Source organism: Petromyzon marinus, chromosome 30 (genome assembly GCF_048934315.1).
Source record: "Petromyzon marinus isolate PM22_M1 ecotype Great Lakes invasive population chromosome 30, UKy_Petmar_22M1.pri1.0, whole genome shotgun sequence".
NCBI lineage: Eukaryota > Metazoa > Chordata > Hyperoartia > Petromyzontiformes > Petromyzontidae > Petromyzon > Petromyzon marinus.
The window spans coordinates 2,426,693-2,449,249 of record NC_133696.1 but is presented as its reverse complement, the minus strand read 5'-3'; the positions used below and the strand labels follow the sequence as shown (position 1 = coordinate 2,449,249).

At 49.3% G+C, this 22,557-nt stretch overlaps 1 protein-coding gene across 5 annotated transcripts in view; it reads right to left on the bottom strand.

Moving 5' to 3' along the window:
• LOC116947448 (forkhead box protein P1-like) overlaps positions 1–22,557 on the bottom strand; it is a 208,724-nt gene that overhangs the window by 47,569 nt on the left and 138,598 nt on the right. For 4 of the 5 annotated variants that reach the window (XM_032963201.2, XM_032963198.2, XM_032963200.2 and 1 more), the window contains 3 exons: positions 10,457–10,615; positions 1,193–1,330; positions 646–723 (listed from right to left, as the gene is read on the bottom strand). In XM_032963201.2, coding sequence (XP_032819092.1) covers positions 646–723; positions 1,193–1,330; positions 10,457–10,615 — 375 coding nt within the window. The remainder of the gene's footprint in view (positions 1–645; positions 724–1,192; positions 1,331–10,456; positions 10,616–22,557) is intronic. The other variant, XM_032963202.2, reaches the window with a different exon arrangement.

Below are 22,557 nucleotides of genomic sequence, written 5' to 3'. Positions count from 1 at the left end.
GTGTCGGATGCATAATAGAGGCGATCGTAATTGAACGAGTGGCCGATGTTTTTATTATAACAATTAAAAGGTAGTTTCCGTAAGGGATAGAAAGATGAAATTTGGCACAAGTGTAGTCCAATCTATGCTTATAGCTAGAAAAAAAAAAACGTTGGCTATCGGTGTCTGATAAGTGTCGACCCAATGCTGCTGCAATTACGCACTCCCAGAAGGCAGCGTGACTGATATGTGAAAATGCGTTTAAATGTTGTGTGAGGGACAGATATGGGAAGGAGGAGAATTAGTCGGCTTATTTATTTTGTATTACCGCACGCGTGATCTTCATTTTGTGTGTGTGTGTATATTTTTTCGCAGTGTTCAATGAGTGGGAGGATTACATTAGCGCGAATCCTGGCATGGGAAGACACTTAGTAAAAATTGTTCCGATAGGCAGCACGCCAGGTCACCCCTCCGCCTCCTCCTGCCATAACCTTATTTCGATTATTTGGCTGCTATAAGTTTCTACGCGATAAGCCCACTTCGTCAAGCTATCACGTGTGGGCAAGTCGCTTATAAAAAAAAAAGAAGCTAATAGCTCAGTGGAGCTTTACAGAGTAAAATTTTAAATAGTTTAGTTTTTGTTTTATTTTTGTGCGATGTGCTTACCTTTCCTATACTTTGCCCTCCTGTCGTGTTTTTGTTTAGTTTGCTGTTGTTACTTTCTGAACCGCCCCGACAGGACATCTGTAAAAAAAAGAGCTTAATAGCTCATCGGATTCCTCCTCCAGTATAAGTAAATATTCCGATTCTGATGAGGGGTAGTATGGCACCGCAGCGAAAGGCAGCGGTACGAGCCGTGGGGCGCCTCCAGGCGGTAAGCACAACTGCGGGAAGGGGGGGGTGGGAGCCTCCCTGCCGGAACATTGTCCAGCCGAGGGGGGAGGGGGGCGAGTCCCCGTGTCCTCCGGTTAAGAGCCACCGCGTCCGTTCACATGTACGAGCGGGTAACACTCAAGACCGCCATCTCGTGGCCACCACGCGGCGTCACGTCTTCAACAGCCGGTGGGCCGTGTACGGTCATTCGTCAGGGCGCTATCCAGGCTCACGCCAGCTTAGGTTTCTGGGATTTTACAAGACTGCGCGTGCTACCGCTGCCGGCGCTGCTGCTGACGCCGCCGCTGCGTCTGCCACCGCCGCCGAAGCCAATCGTTACCTCCTTTTGCGCCTTGCTGGCCACCTGCTGCTGGGCCTGCTGCTGCACGTGCGCCTGTTGCTGGACATGCTGCTGCTGCTGCAACAGCTGCAGCTGGGCTTGCTCCTGCTGCTTCTTGTAAAACTCCTGCAGCTGTTGCTGTGGATCGGCACAACGCGCGCGAGCGTTAGGGTTAGCGATAAATCGTCAATCGTAGCTATGATAATAATTTCAACTTGTAACGCGCACCGGCAATCGCTCGCTCTCGAAGAGAGATAACGTACGTACGTATGTGTGTATGTTGAATTTCTTTCACACAGCACGTAGCCAACCGTGCTAATTGGAGGTGCGGGGAAAGGACAATAAACAAGACACGACTCAAAGGGGCGAGGAGAAATCACAGACGAGGGGGAAATGGCGGCGACAGTCAGGCGGTGAGCCGGTGCCAGATTCCCCCTGTGAGCTCTGCGGTCCTATATCTGTATTAAGGTGTTATCCTGTCAGTTAATGAGTGTTTGCATGTGGCAGGAAACTGGAGCACCCGGAGAAAACCCACACGTGTAAGGGGGCAACGCTGTATCCCTGTACGGATGGCGATTAGTCCACTTGCTGTACCGTCTTCTCCTGGCGAGCCAGCGTATGTATGGCACCTCGACAAAACACTGGGGGAGCTTGGGGGTGGTGGGGGGGGATTTTGAGCAAGTCGGTATCAGAGGGTCAACAAATCAGCCACCTCACAATTCGGTTAACCGTCAAGATTTGGGGTGGCGATTTCATTCGAGAAGGAATGCATTTGTCTAACACAGTGACGAGGGTAACGGCCCCTTGTGGCTGGAGGGTGGCAGACGAAACCTTTGCGCGCAATATAAGAATATGTTTAACCCTTTCCGTCAATAAAACAGGAGGTGTTAAGATGTTCACACACCAAATAGAAACCTCTTGCAAGGAATCAAGTTCGATATCAACCACACACACACACTACTTGTGGTGAACATGCAAACAAACATGCTCTGGTAATACATGGGCATTGTCTTTGAAACTGACTGGCCTACACCAGAGACAGCCTTCTTTAGGGCCTAGTCTCACCAGTGTCAGACCAGAGAACGCCAAAAGGCGAACAGCACAAAGACAATGCCACTATCAGATCATTTATAGCTCGGGGTGAGCAGCTATAACCGTGGGAGCTTTCTTTCCAGTATCAAAGTATAAGAATAGGTTTTACCCTTGCTGGCAATACAACAGGAGGTGTTAAGATCTTCACGCACCAAATATAAATATTTTGCAAGGGATCAAGTACCGCATTAAACAAATAATTGGCACTGTTATATCAGCATTATAACAATCCGCTGCTGGATGAAGGCCTCCCACCTCATGCGATCCTGTAACGATCCACCTAACATGTGCACACGAGCTGATTTCACCACTCCATCTCCTGGATCGGACATCATTTAATTCCTCAGCTTTAATAGACAAATGGTTACACGTGTTCGAAAATATCGATTCTGAAAGGCAGGTGAATGGATGTACATGTTCTGAGCTTAAAAATCGATGTCAATCGATAGGTCGTTACACCCCGATTCAGCAAGCTCTCTAATTAAGCACGTTTGAACCGAGTACCTACTGTTTGATTCCTAATGTGGCCTCGTGATAAATTTTGCTTTGCAAGAACAACTAGGAATGTATAGGAATAGGTTTTACCCTTTTAACTGGCACAAAAACTGACACCTTTATTCAAGGCATCATGTTTGCAATAACCACAACACAAGCAGTCAAAATGCAAACAAAAAAAAGACCAGAAGACGCCAAAAGGCGTACAACTCAAAAACAGCACACTATCAGAGTATTGAGGGCTCGGAGTGAGCAGTTTTTGAGTTGTACGCCTTTTGGCGTCTTCTAGGCCAACACCAATGGAGACTAGGCTCTAAGAAAAGCCGTCTCGGGTGTGGACCAATCAAATTCAAGGACAGTGCATATTATTATCAGAGTTGTCTTTTTTTGTTTGCATTTTGACTGCTTGTGTTGTGGTTATTGCAAACATGATGCCTTGAATAAAGGTGTCAGTTTTTGTGCCAGTTAAAAGGGTAAAACCTATTCCTATATCTTGTTACTGGCAAAGGAGGTCTCATAATGTAAAACTAGGAATGTAATTATTAACCCTCTTCCACCCGGTGATTCAATAATATTTGTCTTTGTGTGTGCTAGTGGCAGCAGAGACGGGCTCACAAACTCCGAAGTTTATAATGCTAATTTTATTTCCCAAGTAAAATCCCCTTGAGTCATACGGCTCTTTGTCAAGGGCAACATGGCCAGCAGACGAAACCAACTTACTGTGACTGCCGTTTCCAGGTGACATTGCGGCCCAGCAGGTTTTAAAGTTTCACGGATATTAACGCAGCTATTTTCACCCTTGCCCCCCGAAGTTCCGGATCACACGTGCGCGTCGCCATACCCATCTAAGAAACTAGATTTATTTCGAGCAGCGCAATTAAGTTCGCAAGTTCATAAAAAAAACTTTGAGATTTAGCCCATGACACTGGCGCAAAATTATCCACTCCTGTGAATTATGCCACGTTGTCTTTTCAATGACCACAGGAGTGGAAGATGGCAGCCTTCACACGGCCCACTCCATTAAGTGAGAGATCACGACGAATGGCGTCAACATGGCAATTGAACATCGATCATCGATCTCCCGCTCTCCAGAGCAACAACGACACACACATGCCAATGATGGTGACATCACTGGCATCACCAGCCGCGTCACGCTGGGCGTGGCTCGTAAGAGGTTTCCCGCCTTCAGGCGGCAGCTTTTGTGGGACGGCGACCATTTTTTAAAAGGGGCCCGGAGTAATCGACCACCAAAAAAAGGAGACGATTACAACATTTAGTTGATGAAATCAACACCTAGGCTTTTGTGACCCCGTATTATAATTAATAATAGATTATTTTTTTTTGGTCACATCGTGGAAAGTACGATCGTGCCTAAAATCCAATTGTGAATCTCATTTTAGTCGATTAATCGACGGACTCGCCCCGGCCGTCGAGCCGAAGCCGGTGAACCGGCGGCAACCCAACTCGGCGCGTAAACAAAAATGCGCTCACGTATATTTTACAGACGGTGCCACGCGCGACTTTGTCCGGGCTTGCTCTCTGTAACAGTAGGCCATTGTGCGCTCATGCTGAAGCAATCGTTATTTAGCAACCCCCACGGTGATAAATCAGAGAGCCCCTTTACCTAAAGTGGACACTACGCTGTTGATGTCGCTCGGCTTTGCATTACTCTGGGGAGGGGGTGGGGTATGAAGCCCAATATGTGGGCGACAATACGGCAATAAACGGGCACATTTTGAAATGCACAATGCCTAAAACTGTGCCACCCAATGAGCCACAGATGCACCGGCGCACCCTAGCAGCGTGACCCAAATTGCTCCCCCTTCTCCGGTATTTTCTACTGCGATGACTGCAGTCGGTGGGCAATGTGAAACAATGTTGTGGAATCCTTCTGAATCTACTGCAAATAATTTATCGTGGATTCAATGAACGAACATCAATGCTTTCTACAAACGCGAAGATGACGTTGCACATTTTTTTTCATTCGCTGGCCCTAGCAAAGTGTGGGCCACAGCAACAGTCTGAGTGAAAAGCTAAAACGTTCACAATGTAAGGTCCAACGTTAGTGTTATTATTATCATTGTTGTCGTTGTTGATGTGTCGCTAATTCAGTTGGGAACGTGGAGAGTAGAGGAGGGACACAGCTGATGTTTCCCAGCAATCAGAGGCTTGGTTCACGGCGGCAGTAGAGATGTGGGCCACCCAATTCCACGGACGCAATCTGGCAGGTCGCCCGAAACAGGGCAAAGACGAGGTTTGATTTTGGAGAAACCAGAATGAAGTCATCGGTGCGACCTCTGTGTAGGAGTTGACCGAGCCACGCTATGACATCACGCGTGGCCATTACACAGCAGATTTTGCCATCGGTTTCAGCGTAAAAGAAATGGCTTCCAAAAATCCCGCGTGGGCCGGTGAAGTGGTTCGTAGACGCCGACCATAATTTTTTTACGAGAAATACATTTTTGTTAAAGTTATTTTTGGTTATTAAACGGCAAAAAGTGGAATTGATCGCAAATTATTAAGCTTGCAGACTTACAAATCTCTGAAACAATGCAAATCTAAGTGTACTGATGAGGCCACAAAACTTGCATCTGTGAAACCCAGCAGACTGCGGGGTCCGTGGACTCTCTGAAACAGTCATCCGCGGCAGTCCCCGCTGTCTGGACCACCATCCCGCAGCACTATGGCAACAGAGTTCAACCCACACCGACTGTCACCGACTTTCCAGAGACACGTGGGGGCCCCACCTCCATCGCCTGGGTTTCACGTCCGTGAAATGTTGTGAAAGTTATACGTTGCATTATTGTTCATAATAAAGGGGTTTTTTTGGGGGTTAGATCGCGCGAATATAAATGTGTCGTTAACCCACCACCACCTGCCACAGCTAATTAGTAGGGTTTCCATACTCTTGGTCTTTTGGTCAGTCGGGTAGGGTTTGTCAAGTGACCAATTAGTTACTACTTCAGCACACCGGTGTGTTGGAAAATAAACCCACAACATTTACAATTTGAGTACAACATTTAGCTGGTGATTACAAACAGCTTCATCAGGCAATTTGCCAGAAGTTATATTTACGTGATCTTAGCCAAAAAACATTTATTATTGGTCGCAAAAGCCTACGTGTTAAGCATTATTATTTATTTGCACGCATGTATCCACCGACTTAGACGAAATAACCATCGCGCACTTCTGGCTTGGGTTTTCTTCAGAAAACAAACAATAAAATATCTCTCGGCGATTCCACCGCTGAGAAATCCCCAAACCTCGACAAAAACCGAGCCACGCGTCGCCGCCCGCGACTTGGGGAAAGCTGAACGGCGTCGACCGGATCCCGTTCAACGGCAGGCAAATCGGCGAGCGCCGATTGCGCACGTGTGTACTACCGCCAATGACAAAGTGGCAGCCAGAGGAGGGGAAGCGCCTGAGAGGACGCCCACCGTGAACCTGGAGCGATGAAATCAAACCACTTCTAACAATTAAAATTTTACCGGGTAAGGGCCCACACTGAGCTCCTACAAACAGCTCTTTTTCAGAAGTGACCTGGCCACAAATAATCGCTCGACGGAGTGGCTAATCACGTGGAAATTTATCGCAGCCAAATACTCCGAACGCATCTTTATTCTAAATGTGGAGGGAAAAACTGGAGGACCCGGAGGAAAATCCACGCGACGATGGAGACAACATGAAACTCAAAGTATACAGCAGCCGTCAGGGTCGGAATCGAGCCCACAACAACCTCCTGCATACCAGGCGAGGTAGTTAACATCTCACCACCATGGTGATCAGCTTGTGTACAGGAGCTACATGGACCGCTGGCATTACAAAATCGTGAGAGATGGCGACAGCTGGCGGAGGCCTTCAATCCAGCAGTGGATAAATCTTGGCCGCTGATGATGACGATGACGGTGAGCGATTTGGCTAAAGCGTAAATATATTAACCTCAAGAGGGAGCTGAAGGATGTTGCATCTACAGATGCGGCGTGCTGTGTGGGAAGAGCTCAGAATTGTGGCACATGTGTGAGAAGCGGACAGCCTTGGGCAGTCCCCCATGTCAGTGACATAGAACGGACTAACCAACTCTTAGTGGGGGGCGACAAGCGCACATTGTGGGAAACCTGTTTGTGGGTTCACAGCTGAGCAAAGATGACACAGAGTTGGGGGGGGGGGGGGCGGTGTGGGGGCATGCCGGCAAAGCGACAGCAGCCGAGGTTGGAGACACTGGGAGGGCAGCTAGCGACGTCACGACACGATCGCAGAGACTCACGGTCCACCCCACTATGCACGCTGCCAGGGGATCCGCCAGCAGTAAGGCATCTGATGATTCACTTGTCCACCCCCTACCCCCCGATTCCTTTTCTTTCACCATCGGCGAGTCAACGAAATGTCATCATTCGGTGTGTCACGGTGTGAGTCCGAGAATGTGTTGTGGTTTTTTTTTTACTTCTTAATCGGCTGTCTCATTTGTATTTTTTATTTTGCTCGCTCTGTCTTCGTGAGCACAGCTTTAGTGCAACTCAAAGGCTTCGAATGTAACATTGTATATTAATTTGCATTATGGTACATAATTGATTCTAACACACATAGTATAGTATACACAGTGTAAGGATCAACTTTATGTCAACGTATTTCTCCGGCCAGTCTCAAAAGTCTCACCGCTCGCATGGCGAACTCATTCAGTGTGTGGCTCCTGCTGACGAGCGTGAGCTGGTGCTCATATGCAGCGGCAGCCCTGTGCCAGTGGTAGCAATTCCACATTCCTATGACAAGGACTAGTGTCTTTCACAGGACAACCACGGCTGAAGTCCCAAAGAACGGTTCACATTTTATCGACAACGGATGGTTTATGATTATATCATTTAGCAGAATAGCCCTTTGTCAATCCAGTACTGGATGAAGACCCACTCTACAACCATATTGGACACGAGGGTTGTTCTTCCATACTGAACCATATTGGTCAGTGCAGATCAGAGAATTGGTTGGGGTACAGGGCTGGTTCAGATATAACTCACCACCAATGTTATTTGTGGCGGGAAATAAAACTCATGTCGCCGGGTTCATAGTGCAGTGAGCTAACCGCTGCTCTCCAGAGGTGAATATGAATGCACATATTAAACGTGTACATTATCTGTTAAATTACGAAGCTCGTCAGTTTTTCAATATCGACAGCATTAAGGGAACAATTACGTAAGATAGTGTACAAGTAACGGCATCAGACAGCTGTGCGCATAAAAAAATCTAATCTTTAAATTACTCAATTCCCAAACAGATGGCACAATCGATGCTATTTAGAGCTGCCATGGCTCCGACATTTTTCGGGAATCACAGTAATTAAGTGTCATAGTGTGTTTTCACGATCAAATTTAGTGAAATTTAACTTTTCAAAGGATTGTTCATTACCATCATCGCAGCGATTCACTCAAGACCACAATCGCATGGCCATGGAACTCACTGTGCAGGGCGCCGATTCACATCGTCATAACTTGGGGGTTGTAGAGCCATCGGAGCCGCAACAATTCTGCGGGATTATGTTCAAGCAATCGGCTGCAATGTAATCAACTCCTTTTTGTGTAATCCGTTACTTTGGCCCCTTTACAAATAGTGGCCAACCACCCCTTCTCCCCCTTCTCCCAAAGGTGACAAAACCCCCTATAAGCCACAGCCAGCGTCACGTGGCTGCTGCTGCTGCTGGTGATGATGTCGATGAAGTTCATCGACCTCCCGTCAAACGGCACACACGTAGGAGCAGAGGCGAGAATTCGTCATGTTTTGTCGGTTCATCAGAAAGGTTACTGATGAGAGAGGGCCACCCCCCCCGACCGCCCATTCAGCTTGCCCGGCTCGTTACAGCAGAAACCACGGACGAGCTAGAAGGGAGGCAGCCAGATAGCCAGAGGCCAATGGCCAAACGGCTGCCCAAGTTTCCAAAGCGGTCAAGAAATTAGACCGATTATATTTTATCGGTAGAGAAATCTATTTCTTAATAGTTTGATGGTCCCAGTTTACATTCCATTTTAGAATCAATATTTTAGTTTTTGTCTTTCCCATTTGACCCACGAGCTTCAACATTAGCCTTAAGGAACATTAGCCTTAAGGTAACATTGGCAGCCAAAGTGCATTAATCCTGAATAATCGGTTTGTGTACGCACGATCTAATGCATGCCACGCGGACGTTGAAACAGATGTCACCCAATGCAACTGACGCATCCGTACATGCCTACGATGCATCGCTTTTGGTCGACCCTATTCATCAATTTCAACCGTGTGGAAAAAGTAACTCGTAAAATGGGCCATCGGTGTGAAACTGTAAGGGAAGGCAAACTTTAAAGGATACTTTGCTCAAACACTCTCTCCATTGCTATGGATACGATTTTACATCAACATGTGTCCCAATTACGTTCACTGAGCACATCATAATTGCTTTAAATGTCGCTTAATATTTCACAATCTTTCCAGTTAATTTGCCATTCTTTCTTCAAATTACTCTTCCCCCCCCCACTGCTCCCATTCCATAGGACAACTTTGAACGTTTTCGAATTTCCTTTAAATTGCCATGAAAATAAATAACAGCGCATACGAGAGGGAAGCGATGGCACATGCAAATATATATTTAAACCGCCTTCCCTTTCCATAACGCTGGCCTTTATTAAGGCGGCTCGGGAACATGCCACGCTGACGTTGTCCGTGGAGACAGCGGGCGGAGAGTCCCATCAAAGGGAAATTGCGAACGAGTGAAGCTGTCCATGACAGAAACTCATTCGGCATCTCGCGTCGTTTTCCAACAACAACAGCAACGATAAAAAAAAAATGAAATCCTGCATGGGTTTTTATTTTTTTCCGTCAAAGGCCCCAAAGGCCGTTCAAGACAAATCCCGCCAATGGCCTCGTCAACTGCAGCATGACGTCGTATACACGACTGTCGCGATCAATTAACCGCCCACACACCCAGTGCACTATTTGGGCTCGGTTGTAGCTGTCATGTTCTACAGACGTTCACGGATCTGACCTTTTTAACAAACGACCACGTGTTCCTGATCTCTCGAGGATCGGCTCGCTTGTGAAGCACAGTCACGCATTTTACCCGATGCTCAGAGCAGAGTGTTAGCTTAATTTTCTGTCCAGTGTCCTGTGTACGTATGCATGTTGAACTTCTTTCGCACCGTACGTAGCCAACCGTGCTAATCGGAGGTCCTATTTGTGCACGGTAGTGTAACATTGGTTTTCAAGACACGCTCACACATCCGACCTTTTCACAAATTCTGTGGTTACGACCATCGACCAGGTAAATATTCCACGTGCATCCTTTCGTAAACGTTTATCTTTGAAACTGTGGCTTATCGTAATGAGCTGCTTACAGCCAAGTGTGATCTAGCTACTTTGGCAGTCTGGATCATGCCAACAAAGACACACAGACACACCTGAAGGAGCATTCGGGTGCCTGTATGAGACAGTACGGCAAGTAGGATGTTGGCATTTCTCTGCAGGATTGTGAGTGCTTTCTCATTGTACACGCAGCTTTTCTCCGGGTGCTCTGGTCTTCTAGCACATTCCAAACACTCATTACCTCCAATTAGCACAGTTGGCTACGTATGGTGCATAATAAGTTCAAGATACATCCAAAACGGAATTGGGTCGAACGTCCCAGGCAAGAGGAAATCAAGCGTTCCGCACTGAGCCCACCTGTTGCAGCGCGATGGCCTGCTGCTGTTGCTTGTGAAGTGCGGCCTGCAGCTGTTGGGGCATTGTCAGGCTCTGCTGTTGCTGCTGCTGCTGCTGCTGCAGGAGCTGCTGTATCTGCTGCACACTGAAGACCTGCGGGGTCATCATGGCAACCGGTACCTGGGGACAAGAGACAGCGGGCGGCCGCAGTGTCAAGCATCAGCCACTCCTTGGTCCAGCCCCGGGGGCTGGAGGAGGGCTTAGCCCCCCTCACTCCCCCCTTCTATATTCTTAATGTACAATAAAGCGGGTAAGCATTGCAGCTTGTCCTCCTATACACAGCGGGTGAGAGCCAGAGCAGAATGCAAAACAGAAAAAAGCAGAATGCATTATTACTAATTCTGTTTCATCGTCATCAGTCAAGTTCAATCCACTGCTGGGTGAAGGCCTCCCTAAGCCATTGCCACCTCTCACGATGCTGCAATGTAACAATCAGTTTAGAGTTTAACATTTGTTCAAAGTTGCTGAACATTGACTGTGTCATGCCCCTCCCCACCCCTCCCATATTATAAACAAGGTCACGCTAACGATGCTTCCTAGATTCGTCACCCACCAACACCCACATCAAATCAGATGAGTTTGAGATTCACCGAATCTCCGACTGCACACGGTGATAGAAAATAAACGAATAACTAATCATTCGTACATCATATCAATTATCTTGAAAAAAAAAACTGTATACAGCACCCTCAAGTGAACACGCCTGATCTTATCACCCATCCACGCACAGTTTCGTACCAACGCTTCGTTAGCATCAATGACGATTGTCCGATGGCAAAAAACTGGCACCACCACAGGAATGTGGAATTTCGAGCACTGGCTCCGGGCCATTAATAGAGATCCATGTCTGTATACGTATGTTGAACTTCTTTCGCACCGCACGTAGCCAACCGCAGCGATCGGAGGTTTGCGCGCGGGGAGGGAGGACAGCGAGCCCCAGTTGCTCAGTTGCCCAGTTGCTCGTTGCGAGCGCAGAGACAACTTTCACTTGGCTTTGGCTACCCGCGAACGCTGACCGCGCGCGGCTGGCGTGATCCGAAGCAGACTCGCCGCTGCACCCTTCCAGAAAGCGAAAAACATTCGGCAAACAGATCCAGGACGACGGCACGCGCGCGGAGAGAACGCCGACTGGAGCCACGTTGACGGGCATATCTTGTGAAGCGCAGAAACGGGAAACAGAATCTTGTCCCCGGAGAGGTCACGCGGCTCCCGTCCCCTCACGGCTCACACACACACACACACTTCTGCACAAACCACCACATTTGAATGAATCCACAAATATACGGCGCCGTCTCCCGTGCGTGCGTGCGTGGCGCGTGCTTGTGGCGTAGATGCAACTGTGCGCAGCCAGAACAAAAAGGGGCTGATGCTGAGTCCATTTTGATATCTTTTCACGAGCAACCAACAAGATTAAACAGGAGCAAATCGTTGCTTACCGTGGATTTTCAAAGGGTGGCTGCAACGTCAGTTGGAGAGTTTGCGCCAGAGCTGCCGACTGGAGCGACTGGACGCTCCCCGGAACGGTTCGAAGAGAGCGCGGGAGTCGTGTTTGTTGTGTTTGTTTGTCGCTGGCGCGCCGCGACGACTGGGCAAGGCGAGTTTTTAGTCGCAAACAACCGTATTGTGTGTCATTAAAAAATAGGTGGTCACATTTCCTTGGCCTCTGGCGGACCGCGCGTGCAACAAAGAGGGATTTATTTATTTATTTTGTTAACCCTCCCCCCCCCCCCACTGGTCACGTTTGTCCACGCAGGGCTAGAACACAGCCCCCCCCCCCCGCCCGCCCTCACTCACCCCGTGTGTTTCTGTGGTGTTGACACAACAAAGTAAAGCCTTAAATTAAGGAATACCGATGATATTTTCACCATCTGTGTACATTAAAGCACCGGCACCCCCTCCCCATCATCCCTAGTTTAAAACAAACATACCATCGATCACGATTAAATTCATACGTGAAACAAAGGTGTCACACACACACACACTAGGAAGTCGGATTCTCTCCTTGCGCTGGAGGCTGCTGACAGGGTAACCGCATTTCTTAAGAACACACATATATCCACCGACCTTTAGATCAACATTCTGCTGAAGCCACCCAAAGTAATTCTCAACTTTTTTTGTGTGCAATCGCCTACGTTATTCGTATTTCAAGGGTGCACGCTTTCTCAATCGTGACCTTCATGCCGGTTCTCATATCACGTTTTCAGAGAACGCGAGCGCACGACGATTCCTTTTCACCTTTTGCCGATTTTAGCCGCCACCCAGGGCACGAACGCCAAATAAAAATAGACGACGCATAAATCTGTCAAGAAAACGGCGGCTCGCGCCTGCATTGTCCTCAATACGGTAAGGCGAGTTTACACGGAGCATCGCTTGAAAACATTGCGTGGAGGATAGGAGGGAGTTCAAAAATAAAAAAGTTGTACATCTTAAAAGGCTTTTAGGTCGTAGGGCTTTCCAACGGAAAATGCCACTCCAGACATTAATTCGTGCCATTCAAGTTCAACCGCTGGACAGAGGGCACCAGAGTGAAATGACTGAACGAAGCAACAGCAACAACAACAAAAAAGAGGATGAGGAAAAGGGGAAAGGGCGCAAGAGGCAGCTGGTGGTGGGCAGAAGGGCTCGCAGAGGAGGGAGTGGTGGTGGAGGGAATAGTGGGGGGGGGGGGTTGCAGGCTAGAGGATCGGACAGAGTGCAATTGTTGCAAAATTGAGCAAGGCTACTGGGGCCATCTTTCCGGCATCTGACCCTCACTGCCCTCTGCTTCCTCTCCCAAGAGCTCGATTCTCAGACACACGCGCGCGCGCACATACACACAAAACAATCTCACGCAAAAAAACATTTGAACCAAAGAGAGAATAAACTCGGCAGCCATCCACATTCGTGACAGCGCGCGTCTCTCTCTCTCTCGACGCTCCAAAGGAAACGAATGGCGGCGGAACGTCACGGATTTAAACCGTGACTTTTTTATATAGAGTCAATAAAAACAACAACAATTCTGTGCAAGGAAATACAGTTTGTCCTATGGATAAACAAGGTTCCGTCATGGAAATACGGAAATGTTCATCGCTGGTTTCAAGAACACCGACAGAGAAGAGCCTCACGTGTGAAATTGAAAACTCGTTTCTGTCTAACTGCTTCTTGTGTTTAGTTTGGTGTCCTTCCCCGGCACCTCCGATTAGCGCGGCTGGCTATTTACAGTGCGAAAAAGTCCAACGACAACAATGAAGTTCATGTGACGGGATCCATAACTTTTGAGTGCCGGTCACAAAACAGCAAAGGCCCTTTGACTTTCTGAACGATCACGTAAACTCCTTGAGGAAAAAAAAAAGCCACGCCAAAGTTATTCAGAACTTAATTTAAAAAAAAAATAAGCTCACGAGCGTGAGAAAAACAGCTTTACAATTTTATCAAAATACCAAAAACTATACATATACAAGTAGCCGTATTGAGATGGAGCTGCAATGAGACACTCTGTAAATCCACATTGTGCCGCAATATACACAAGCATGTACACACAAATATGTAGACGCAGCACACATACAAACGACAGCGTGGTTTACGACAAAGGTAAAAAGAATGTGAAATGGCACAGAGATCATAATACAGTATAACACACAATGCATTTGTTGTTGCCCGCCTGTGTGAATGAAGAGGCATTCTGGGAAGGAGGGGAAAAAAAAGAGTTTGAGGTGAAGAGGCTTCAAAGGGGGGTTGGCGGCAGGGCCCCGGGGACCGGCTCAGGTCAACGGGAAGAGAGGAGGAGGAGGAGGGAACGTCTCAAGTGCATTCCTCGCCCAAGGCTACCGTAGCCCTCCCCTCCCGCCTGTCCACCCCCTCCTCTCCCATGGCCACACACTCCACCCCCAACTCTGCTCCCATCCTCCACAAACCCCACTCGCCTCTCGTCTCTCTCCCCTCCCGACATCCCCCCCCCACTCGCCCAATCGCCCAATCGCACCCCATCTGCCCCCTCACCTTGAGCCCCTTCTCGTTCTCTAATTCTCTCTGCCGAGTGTCCCCCTCCTCTCTGCCCCCCTCCCGACTCCCCAAAACTTTTGCAATCTCCTCTCCACCCGCCCCCTACCCGCCGGTACCGCTCACCGGTGTCTCCACCCAACTCTTCGCCCTCCATCCATCCCCGTCCCCCCCAAAAATCTGCACTTAAAATTCCGAGCAGGTTCAGCGGCTCAGCTCTTCCCTACCGCTGCGGAGGCCATGTCACAACACCCGAACACACACGCGCACACACACACACACAAGAGAGTGTGTCCGTGTGTGTGTGGAGAGAGGCTGTGCAGCGGTTCACTTGCTGCACTACGAGCCCCGCGACACAAGTTCGATCCCCACTCACGGCCAACACCGGTGACTGTTATCTGAACCGGTTCTGGGCCTCCCGTAGGTCGACTAAGCCGCAAATGAGTAACTGGTGCAACATGTGAATTTCGCCATTAGGGAAACAAAGGCGGCCGGGCGTCGTGCTGGCCACCCACCGCCTCGTGTGCCATTCCGGCCTTCATAGATGCTCGCTAACAGCACTTGCCACCTACAGTATGTTAAGGCTATATGGGGGATCTTTATCTTTATATGTATGTACAGCGTGGGGAGCGGAGTGACGCTGTGGTTTGCGGAGTTTGATGTCCGCTCACGGCTCGGAATCACATGGTGAGGTCTTTGGATGGGTGTGAGCCTTCTCGGCTGGGGCTGTGTCCATCGCATCATTGCGATGAGTCGATGGGCCAGAGCAGAAACCGGTGTCACTCACTCACAGCAGTTGCCTCGACAGTCGATGCAGGCTACATGGGGTATCTTAGTCGATGTGCGTGTGTGTTTGGGGGGGGGGAGTGGTGGAGCAGTGATGAGCACACTGCACTACGAACCCAGCGATCTATGTTCTATAACCATCCACGTCTAACCATCACCGACACTGTCATCAGAACTTATCCTGGCCTTTTTCCTAGATTGACTAAGCCTTAAATGAGTACCCAATTGTGTGGATCTATATACATCATCACGAGCACTGGGAAGACAAAGGCGAGCCAGGCCTGGTAGAGTACGGCATGGTACTGTAACTACCCATCTCGTTTTCAACGTTGGCCTCAATGGGAGATCGATGACACAAAGTCTGCTGGGTTTTACGCGCGTGCGTTTGCGCAAACACACGCGCGTGCACATGCACACTCTCTGTGCCCACGCGCATAGCTCCACGTGCAAGCTGGCTGGCTGGGCGAGCAACATGTGTCACGCATGCAGAAACACGCTTGCACCGGTGTTCGTCACGCACACGTGCAGACACACTAAACGAAACTAAAATGTGGAGGAAAGAACCGGAGGACCCGGAGAAAATTTTAACAGGGTCGGGATCGAACCCACGACCTCTTGCATACCAGGCGAGGGAGTTAACATCTCGTCACCGTGATGTGTATCCTCTTGTACGCGTGCATGCATAAGTAAACACACACTCGTGTACACACACACTTAGGCGGAGATCCTCCATTTTCCTGCGCGTTCCTAAGAAGGCCGGGATGGCGCACAAGGGGGCGTGTGATGTGGCCAGCACCGTGCCCGGCCGCCTTTGTGTTCCCAGCGCTGACGTTTAAACGCTGCACCAGGTACGCACGTGAGGTTGTGTCGATGTCGGGGAGAACCAGCACCGCTTTAGACATCACTTGTCACGGCTAACACATTGATGGCTAACACATTGATGGCTAACGTTGGGCACGGCCGGGAGTAGAACCCAGGTGTGGCCCCCTGAATAGCGCAGCGCACAAACCACTACACCACCTGCCCTGGTTTTTCCAGGATCTTCCTCTGGCTGAGATAACTGTGCTGGCACATCTGACAATTCTTTCCGGAGCATTAGAAGTACCAGTTTTTGTTATTTCCGTAATAATACACCACTCAAGGCAATGCATTTACGAGCAGTTCTCCCCTCGTCCACTATTGTGAGAGATTCTACTTTCCACAGTACGTTTTGGGTCTTTTATAAACCTCAGAGGAGGCAACCCTAGCCACTGCTCTCCTTACACAAAGACAAAGATCCCCCCTACAGCCTTAACATACTGTTGGGGCAAGTACTGTGAGCGAGTAGCACCTATTAAGGCCAGCACCACGCCCGACAACCGCTGTCATCCCAGTGGCGATATTTACACATCACGCCAAGTGCTCATTTGCGGCTGAGTCGACCTAGGGGAGGCCCAACACCGGTTCAGATAATCGTCACTGGTGTTGGCCGTGAGCAGGAATCGAACTCGGGTCGCCGGGTTCGTAGCGCCCTCCTGACACCCGATGCAAACAAAACTCAGAAAGTCAGAGACTGTGGGGTCTGGCATCACCAGCCCAGTGGCTTGAGTGTCTGCTGAAAAAGTTAATCAGCAGCAACTCATTACTTTTAATTATTAACAGACCATACATAATGCAGTACCGACCCGCTTATTAATTCACCAGAACATGTATTAGCGCTTAATAAAACATCAAGAGAGGAGATAGCAAGTCCCTAATTAAAAACAGTCAGTGGTAACACCCACTTAACGTGACTCGGCAACCGCCCCCCCCCGCCCCGTGTACGGCAAGCCAATGAATTAACCGCTGAGATTGTTTCCAATTTGCAAGGTGATGGCCTCTCGAACGTCTCTCGGTTCTCAGCGGAACGCCTGAAACAGAACGCTCCATCTGCGCTGTGCGGCTTGTGTGCAGCTCGAAACCTAATAGAATGCTGGGGCATGTGCTGTTAGCGAGCAGCACCTATGAAGGCCGGCACGGCACACGAGCGGGTGGGTGGCCGGTGCCACGCCCGGCCGCCTTTGTCTCCCTAGTGGCGATGGCTTTTTTACGCATCGCACCAGGTACTCAATTGAGGCGGACTCGACCTAGGGGAGGGCCAGGACCAGTTCAGTTAATCGTCACTGGTGTTGGCCGTGAATGGGAATCGAACTCGGGTCGCCGGCTTCATAGCGCAGCGTAACAACCGCTACACTACCACTCCCCGCTTAAATTATAACAACCATCGCAACACAAGCATGGATTTGTGCCCGTAATAATTGACTCATTACAATTGATGCAAATGTTATAGGCCATGGCGGTGCTGTGGTTAGCACCAAGCGCGATGAACTCGGCTGACTTGAGTACCACCAAAGCAAGCTGCACTGACCAGCACGGTGAAGTATGATTTCAAGAACTCTCATGACCGACGGTGTGTCCCCCACGCGCTGTCGGTCGTGACAGTTCTTACTCACCCCCCGGGAGGGTGGCCATCATCCAGCAGTGGATTGAGAAAGAGCTGCAAATCATAATTAAGTTTTACTAATACTACATGCAAAATGTTACGTGAAAGCTAACTGGAGCCACTGATGCAGAACAAACAAGATGGACAACACAAGTGAAACAATCCATTAACTGGCGGCCGGGTGAGAGGCGTTATGGTTACACGCCAGGCGGACGAGTTTACAAACCCGCAAAAAGGTTTACCGAAAATTCCCGTGCCACAAGGTGGGTGGTCTAACCCACACTCACTGCCACTTGGCATGTAGCTTCCAACAAAACAAATAACAGGTACGTCTGCGCGTTGAACCTCTCTCGCGTCGTAACGGAGTCAATCGTGCCAATTGGGAGGTTTGCGGATACATACACACAAGACAAGATCATCTATCCGTCTAATGCGTGTGTCAAGAATACGCTGCCATGCTCATGGAGACGAGGATCATTGCTCGCGCCGTCACAGCCATAGAGAGCTACGGCACGCGCGTTTGCTCCACCGGCTCTCGGCACCGCGGTGGCACCATCTCAGCAGCACGGCCGTGCGGACGGGAAATCGCGACGGGAACACCGGCGCCCGTAGCCGAGCTACTCCAGGTTGTCAAGTTGCGCGCTGGAAGGATGCGGACAAGCAAATTAATCTTTCGTGACATCAACAGCAGTATGACGACGACGATAACGTTGACTCAAACAAACATTGTATATCAGCCATCTGCCAAATGATGCATGCCCATAAGGCCTTTGGTGGCTGATGGGATGTGTACAAAAAAATAAACCTTTCATTTGTCACGTCGAGGGACAAACATGTGAAGCAGGCATACTGTCAGCTCACTTATTTTGTTGTCTGTCAATACGGGTCTCTAGTGAGCAAACTAAACGCAACTATGACACAGATTTACCCACTCTCGAGGTCAGGTCATGGCCTCTCAAACATCACTCCATGTTGAACAATGTTACAATAATAATATTATTATTAATAACGTTTAGCCTTTTGTCACTGCACCGGTGGATGAAGGCCCCCAAAGCCTCCCCCCCCACACACACCGTGCTTGCTTGGCAAGGCCTTCGAGGTTGTTTGATCATGGGGAAGGGGGGGGGTTTGACCATATTTCACCACAAACCACGCTGCTCCATGCAGGTTTAGTGAACAGTTGGCCTCGGACCACCACTGACGTTAGCCGTGGCTGGGAACCGAACTTACGTCGACACAACACAAGACGCTACACGATGTGCCACTGCTCCAAATGAAGAATTTGAACATCGTGCAAACACATTTTTGTGTTTGCATGCACGTAACAAATATGCACGTTTATGCACAAACATGACACATTTGCACACTAACGGATTTGCATCATCCACAAACATAACAAATGTTAACCCGGTAAAAAAATCTGCACGTTCCTGTACAAGCAGAACGCGCCCTGAGAATGATAGTTTAAGGGCGCTTGATACATTTACATTATTATATGCACGTAAACGCACAAGCATGTTTCGCGCGCAAGGATACTTGTATACGCACGGCCGAAATGCCCAACAGCCGCACCCTCTATCCCCTGGAGCAAATGCCGCACGTTTAGATTAAAGGTGCATTAAGCTGCGTGTGTGTTTGTTTTATATACTTGGCGGCGTTGTTGTGCAATAGGCCGAGATGCGCACACGGTCGTCGCCCGTGTGACGAAGTGTCGCGACAACTTCCGACGGTCACGCCGAACCTCAAAAACGTCCCCGACGCTGAGAAACTATTTTTTTTTTCCTGCTTAAGGTCGTTGGAATTGATGAAAACGTTGATTTACAGGACGTTTCCGTCTCGTCCGAAATTATCACTTCAGGGAAATATCTTGTTTTTATTTTTTTAATTTGTACCTTATTTATTTATTTCGCAATCAGTTGAATTTCATGCGAACGTGGAAGCTTACTCATTGAGTCAGATAACGACCAAAACGTGTGGTCAGAGGCGAGATCTTTTCCATCCTTTTCTTTATAACTTACACTATCTCGCTCTCTCTCCCTCTCTGTCTTGCTCTCTCTTTTCACGTGCAATCAAACTGTTCGTCTGCGTGTCTCTCAAAATAACTTTTGCTGCGCTACTGTTGGCGCATGCACAAAAACCCTGGCACGATGCTGCCCACGATCGCGGTATTACGCATCGAGCAAAAATTCCCCGCAGCCGCTGCCTGATGTCACCGTTTCCACCGACCTCAGCCGAGGAAGGCAGCTCCGTTGGCCACGTAACAACGCACTCACGTGGCGCGCAGTGGTGTAACGGTTAGCACGCTCGTTCACTTGCAATCCAGAGGTCGAGTCCATCTCACGGCGCAGCAGTTGAAACAACGGACGAGCTTCTCAAGCTCGGCCAGCGCAAATTGGCCAACGCAACGGCTGTCCGACGGGAGTGTGTCGCGCGCGGGTCGGGGTCAAACGCGGGTGCTCCTACCTCCTCCGAGACGTCTGGCGAACACGTGGATGCGGCGGCCAAATATTCCCTGCAGGGAGCTTCTCCGGAGCTGCCTCCTAGCGAGGGCCCTTCCGTTGACCAGCGGTGGAGACCAACAAGCACTTGCGGGGCTGCGCCTCCGCCATCACACCTTTTGCATTCGCATACAGCCACGGCGACGCACCTCCATCCACGCATCCGGTACAACAAACAAACTTCGACATTTTACGGCAGCAAAATGAATGTCAAACAAAAAAATCTCTTACGCCCGGCCCACCCCGCGCCCAGGAAACACACCTCCAGTCAACACAATCAATCTCCATATATCTTGCCGCATTGTTAAGAAACGTATTCACGCCCCTCAGACTTGACGCCAATACGCAAACAATCGCAGCGTCCAGAGAGCGCCTGACCCCCTCCCGCCTGCCGCCTGGACCCTCAAGCAGCTAGGGGCCCCCACAACCCTGCCCCCCATACCCCCCCTCCTCCTCACATTGACCTTGACCACGCGAAACGGATCTCAAACATGAACTTTAGATGATGACGAATGCCGTGCACCCAGTGACTTTTTTTTACTTTCAAAGAAAGGAAATATATTTTTTATTAGCTTTCACACAATGGGAGGTTCAATGCAAATGCTCTACTGTAATAACAATATTAACGCGACGTATTTGCTCGGCGCTGTTTGCACAAAAAAAGGCTTCGGCGTCTGCGCCACATACGCAGGCTGTGCTATAAACACAAGAAGGTGAGGACAAAATGCTTTTTGAGAACGAGTGGCGTGGTGTGGGAGCGGAGCGGTGGCGCTGTGGTCAGCGCCCTGCGCTATGAACCTGGCGATACGGGTCCCACTCCTGGCTAGGCGGCTAATATCAGTGGCGAGTGATATCTCTTACCGGTCCGAGGGGGCCGAGCCTTCTCCTTTTCAACCCGCGCTGACTTGTACCGTGAACTACCATCAAACAAACCCTCATACGCGCACGGCTTGGGGAGGCCTTCATCCAGCAGTGGATCGGCAAAGGGCCGTGTAAAAGTGTACTTCAGTCCTGTAGTTTTGCTAATTCTGAGTGACACCGAATGGGAAGATTGGGAGTTGAAATCGCCCTTTAGGGTCGACTCAGCCCACCGGCCGTCAACAAAAATTAGTTCCACATTTTGGGAATCAACATTATCTATACTCAGCCCTGCCAGAGAGACGTGGTAAATTGTCTCCCTCAATCACTGCTCACGTGCGCGTTGTGATAGCAATTTGCCTATAATCGCCGGCGCAAGTGCATGTTGGATACAGCAGCCAAATGTATACCCTGTACAAAAGGAAGAAGGGAACTAAAGTATAAATCTGTGCCGATGTTTGATCGTTATCCCCCTCGTATGAATGGCCTTTTCTCCGGCTACTGCAACTTCCTCCTGAGTGCAAATATATCGCAACCATCTGAAAGTATTTTTTTTTAGCGAGGCGTTATCCCGTATACAAAACAGCAATTTTTTTTTTATTATTCTACGATTCGTCGGTGACAGCCAATTTGCAAGTCAAATGAGCCAGCGAAACAATGTTTGTTTGTACACCCGGTGCTGTTGAATAGATTGCGAAATCAAACAGTGTGGCTGCCAAGAGAACGAGCTGAGGGTGTTGTTAGCGTGCCCGTTCAGGAGCAGCCAGAGGTTCCTGTAAGTGCTCGGCAGAAACCGACAGCGTGGTCCAGATGTCTAGTAACCCGAAATTAATTGACCCCCTCCTAACATTGCTGTTTCCTTTGCATATTAATTTCTGCTTTATATAAAGGTTACTTAATTTTTAAATGGGGGTCACAAGACATCGGGACCACTCTGTGGGTGGAGGCCCTCCTGATCCACCATCTACAGTCGGGCTGTGTGTGGCGAGGTCCGGGAAAAATTCCCCCCTTCGGTATGTATGTTGAACTTCTATTGTACCATACGTAGCCAACCCTGATCATTAATCTGAGGTGCAGGGGAAGGACAACAAACTAAACGCAAAAAATCAGTTCTCAATCTAGCTGATTAAAAAGTGCACAGCTCAAGTGGCTTCCCAATATCGCCAGGAAGAGCGTTCCAGACGGCCGAAGAAGCGCATCTGAAAGCGCGCGATGCGGTGACCACAGTCTTTGTTCGACGGTTAGCCAAAAGCCGCTGCTGCGAGGATGACCGGAGTTTGTGCGATGATGATTCATGCTCCTTGACGTGATCAGCGAGGTATTGTGGTTCATTTGTGGCGAGCAAATTAATGCATCGCCCCCCCCCCCAGCGTCCTCCTTGTGGGGCTGACCCCGTGTGAGCAACGTGTACCAGCGCACGCTGGGCGAGAACGACCGCTCGGTGTGCACGCCTGCCTCATTAGCGCAATTAGCAACTCGAG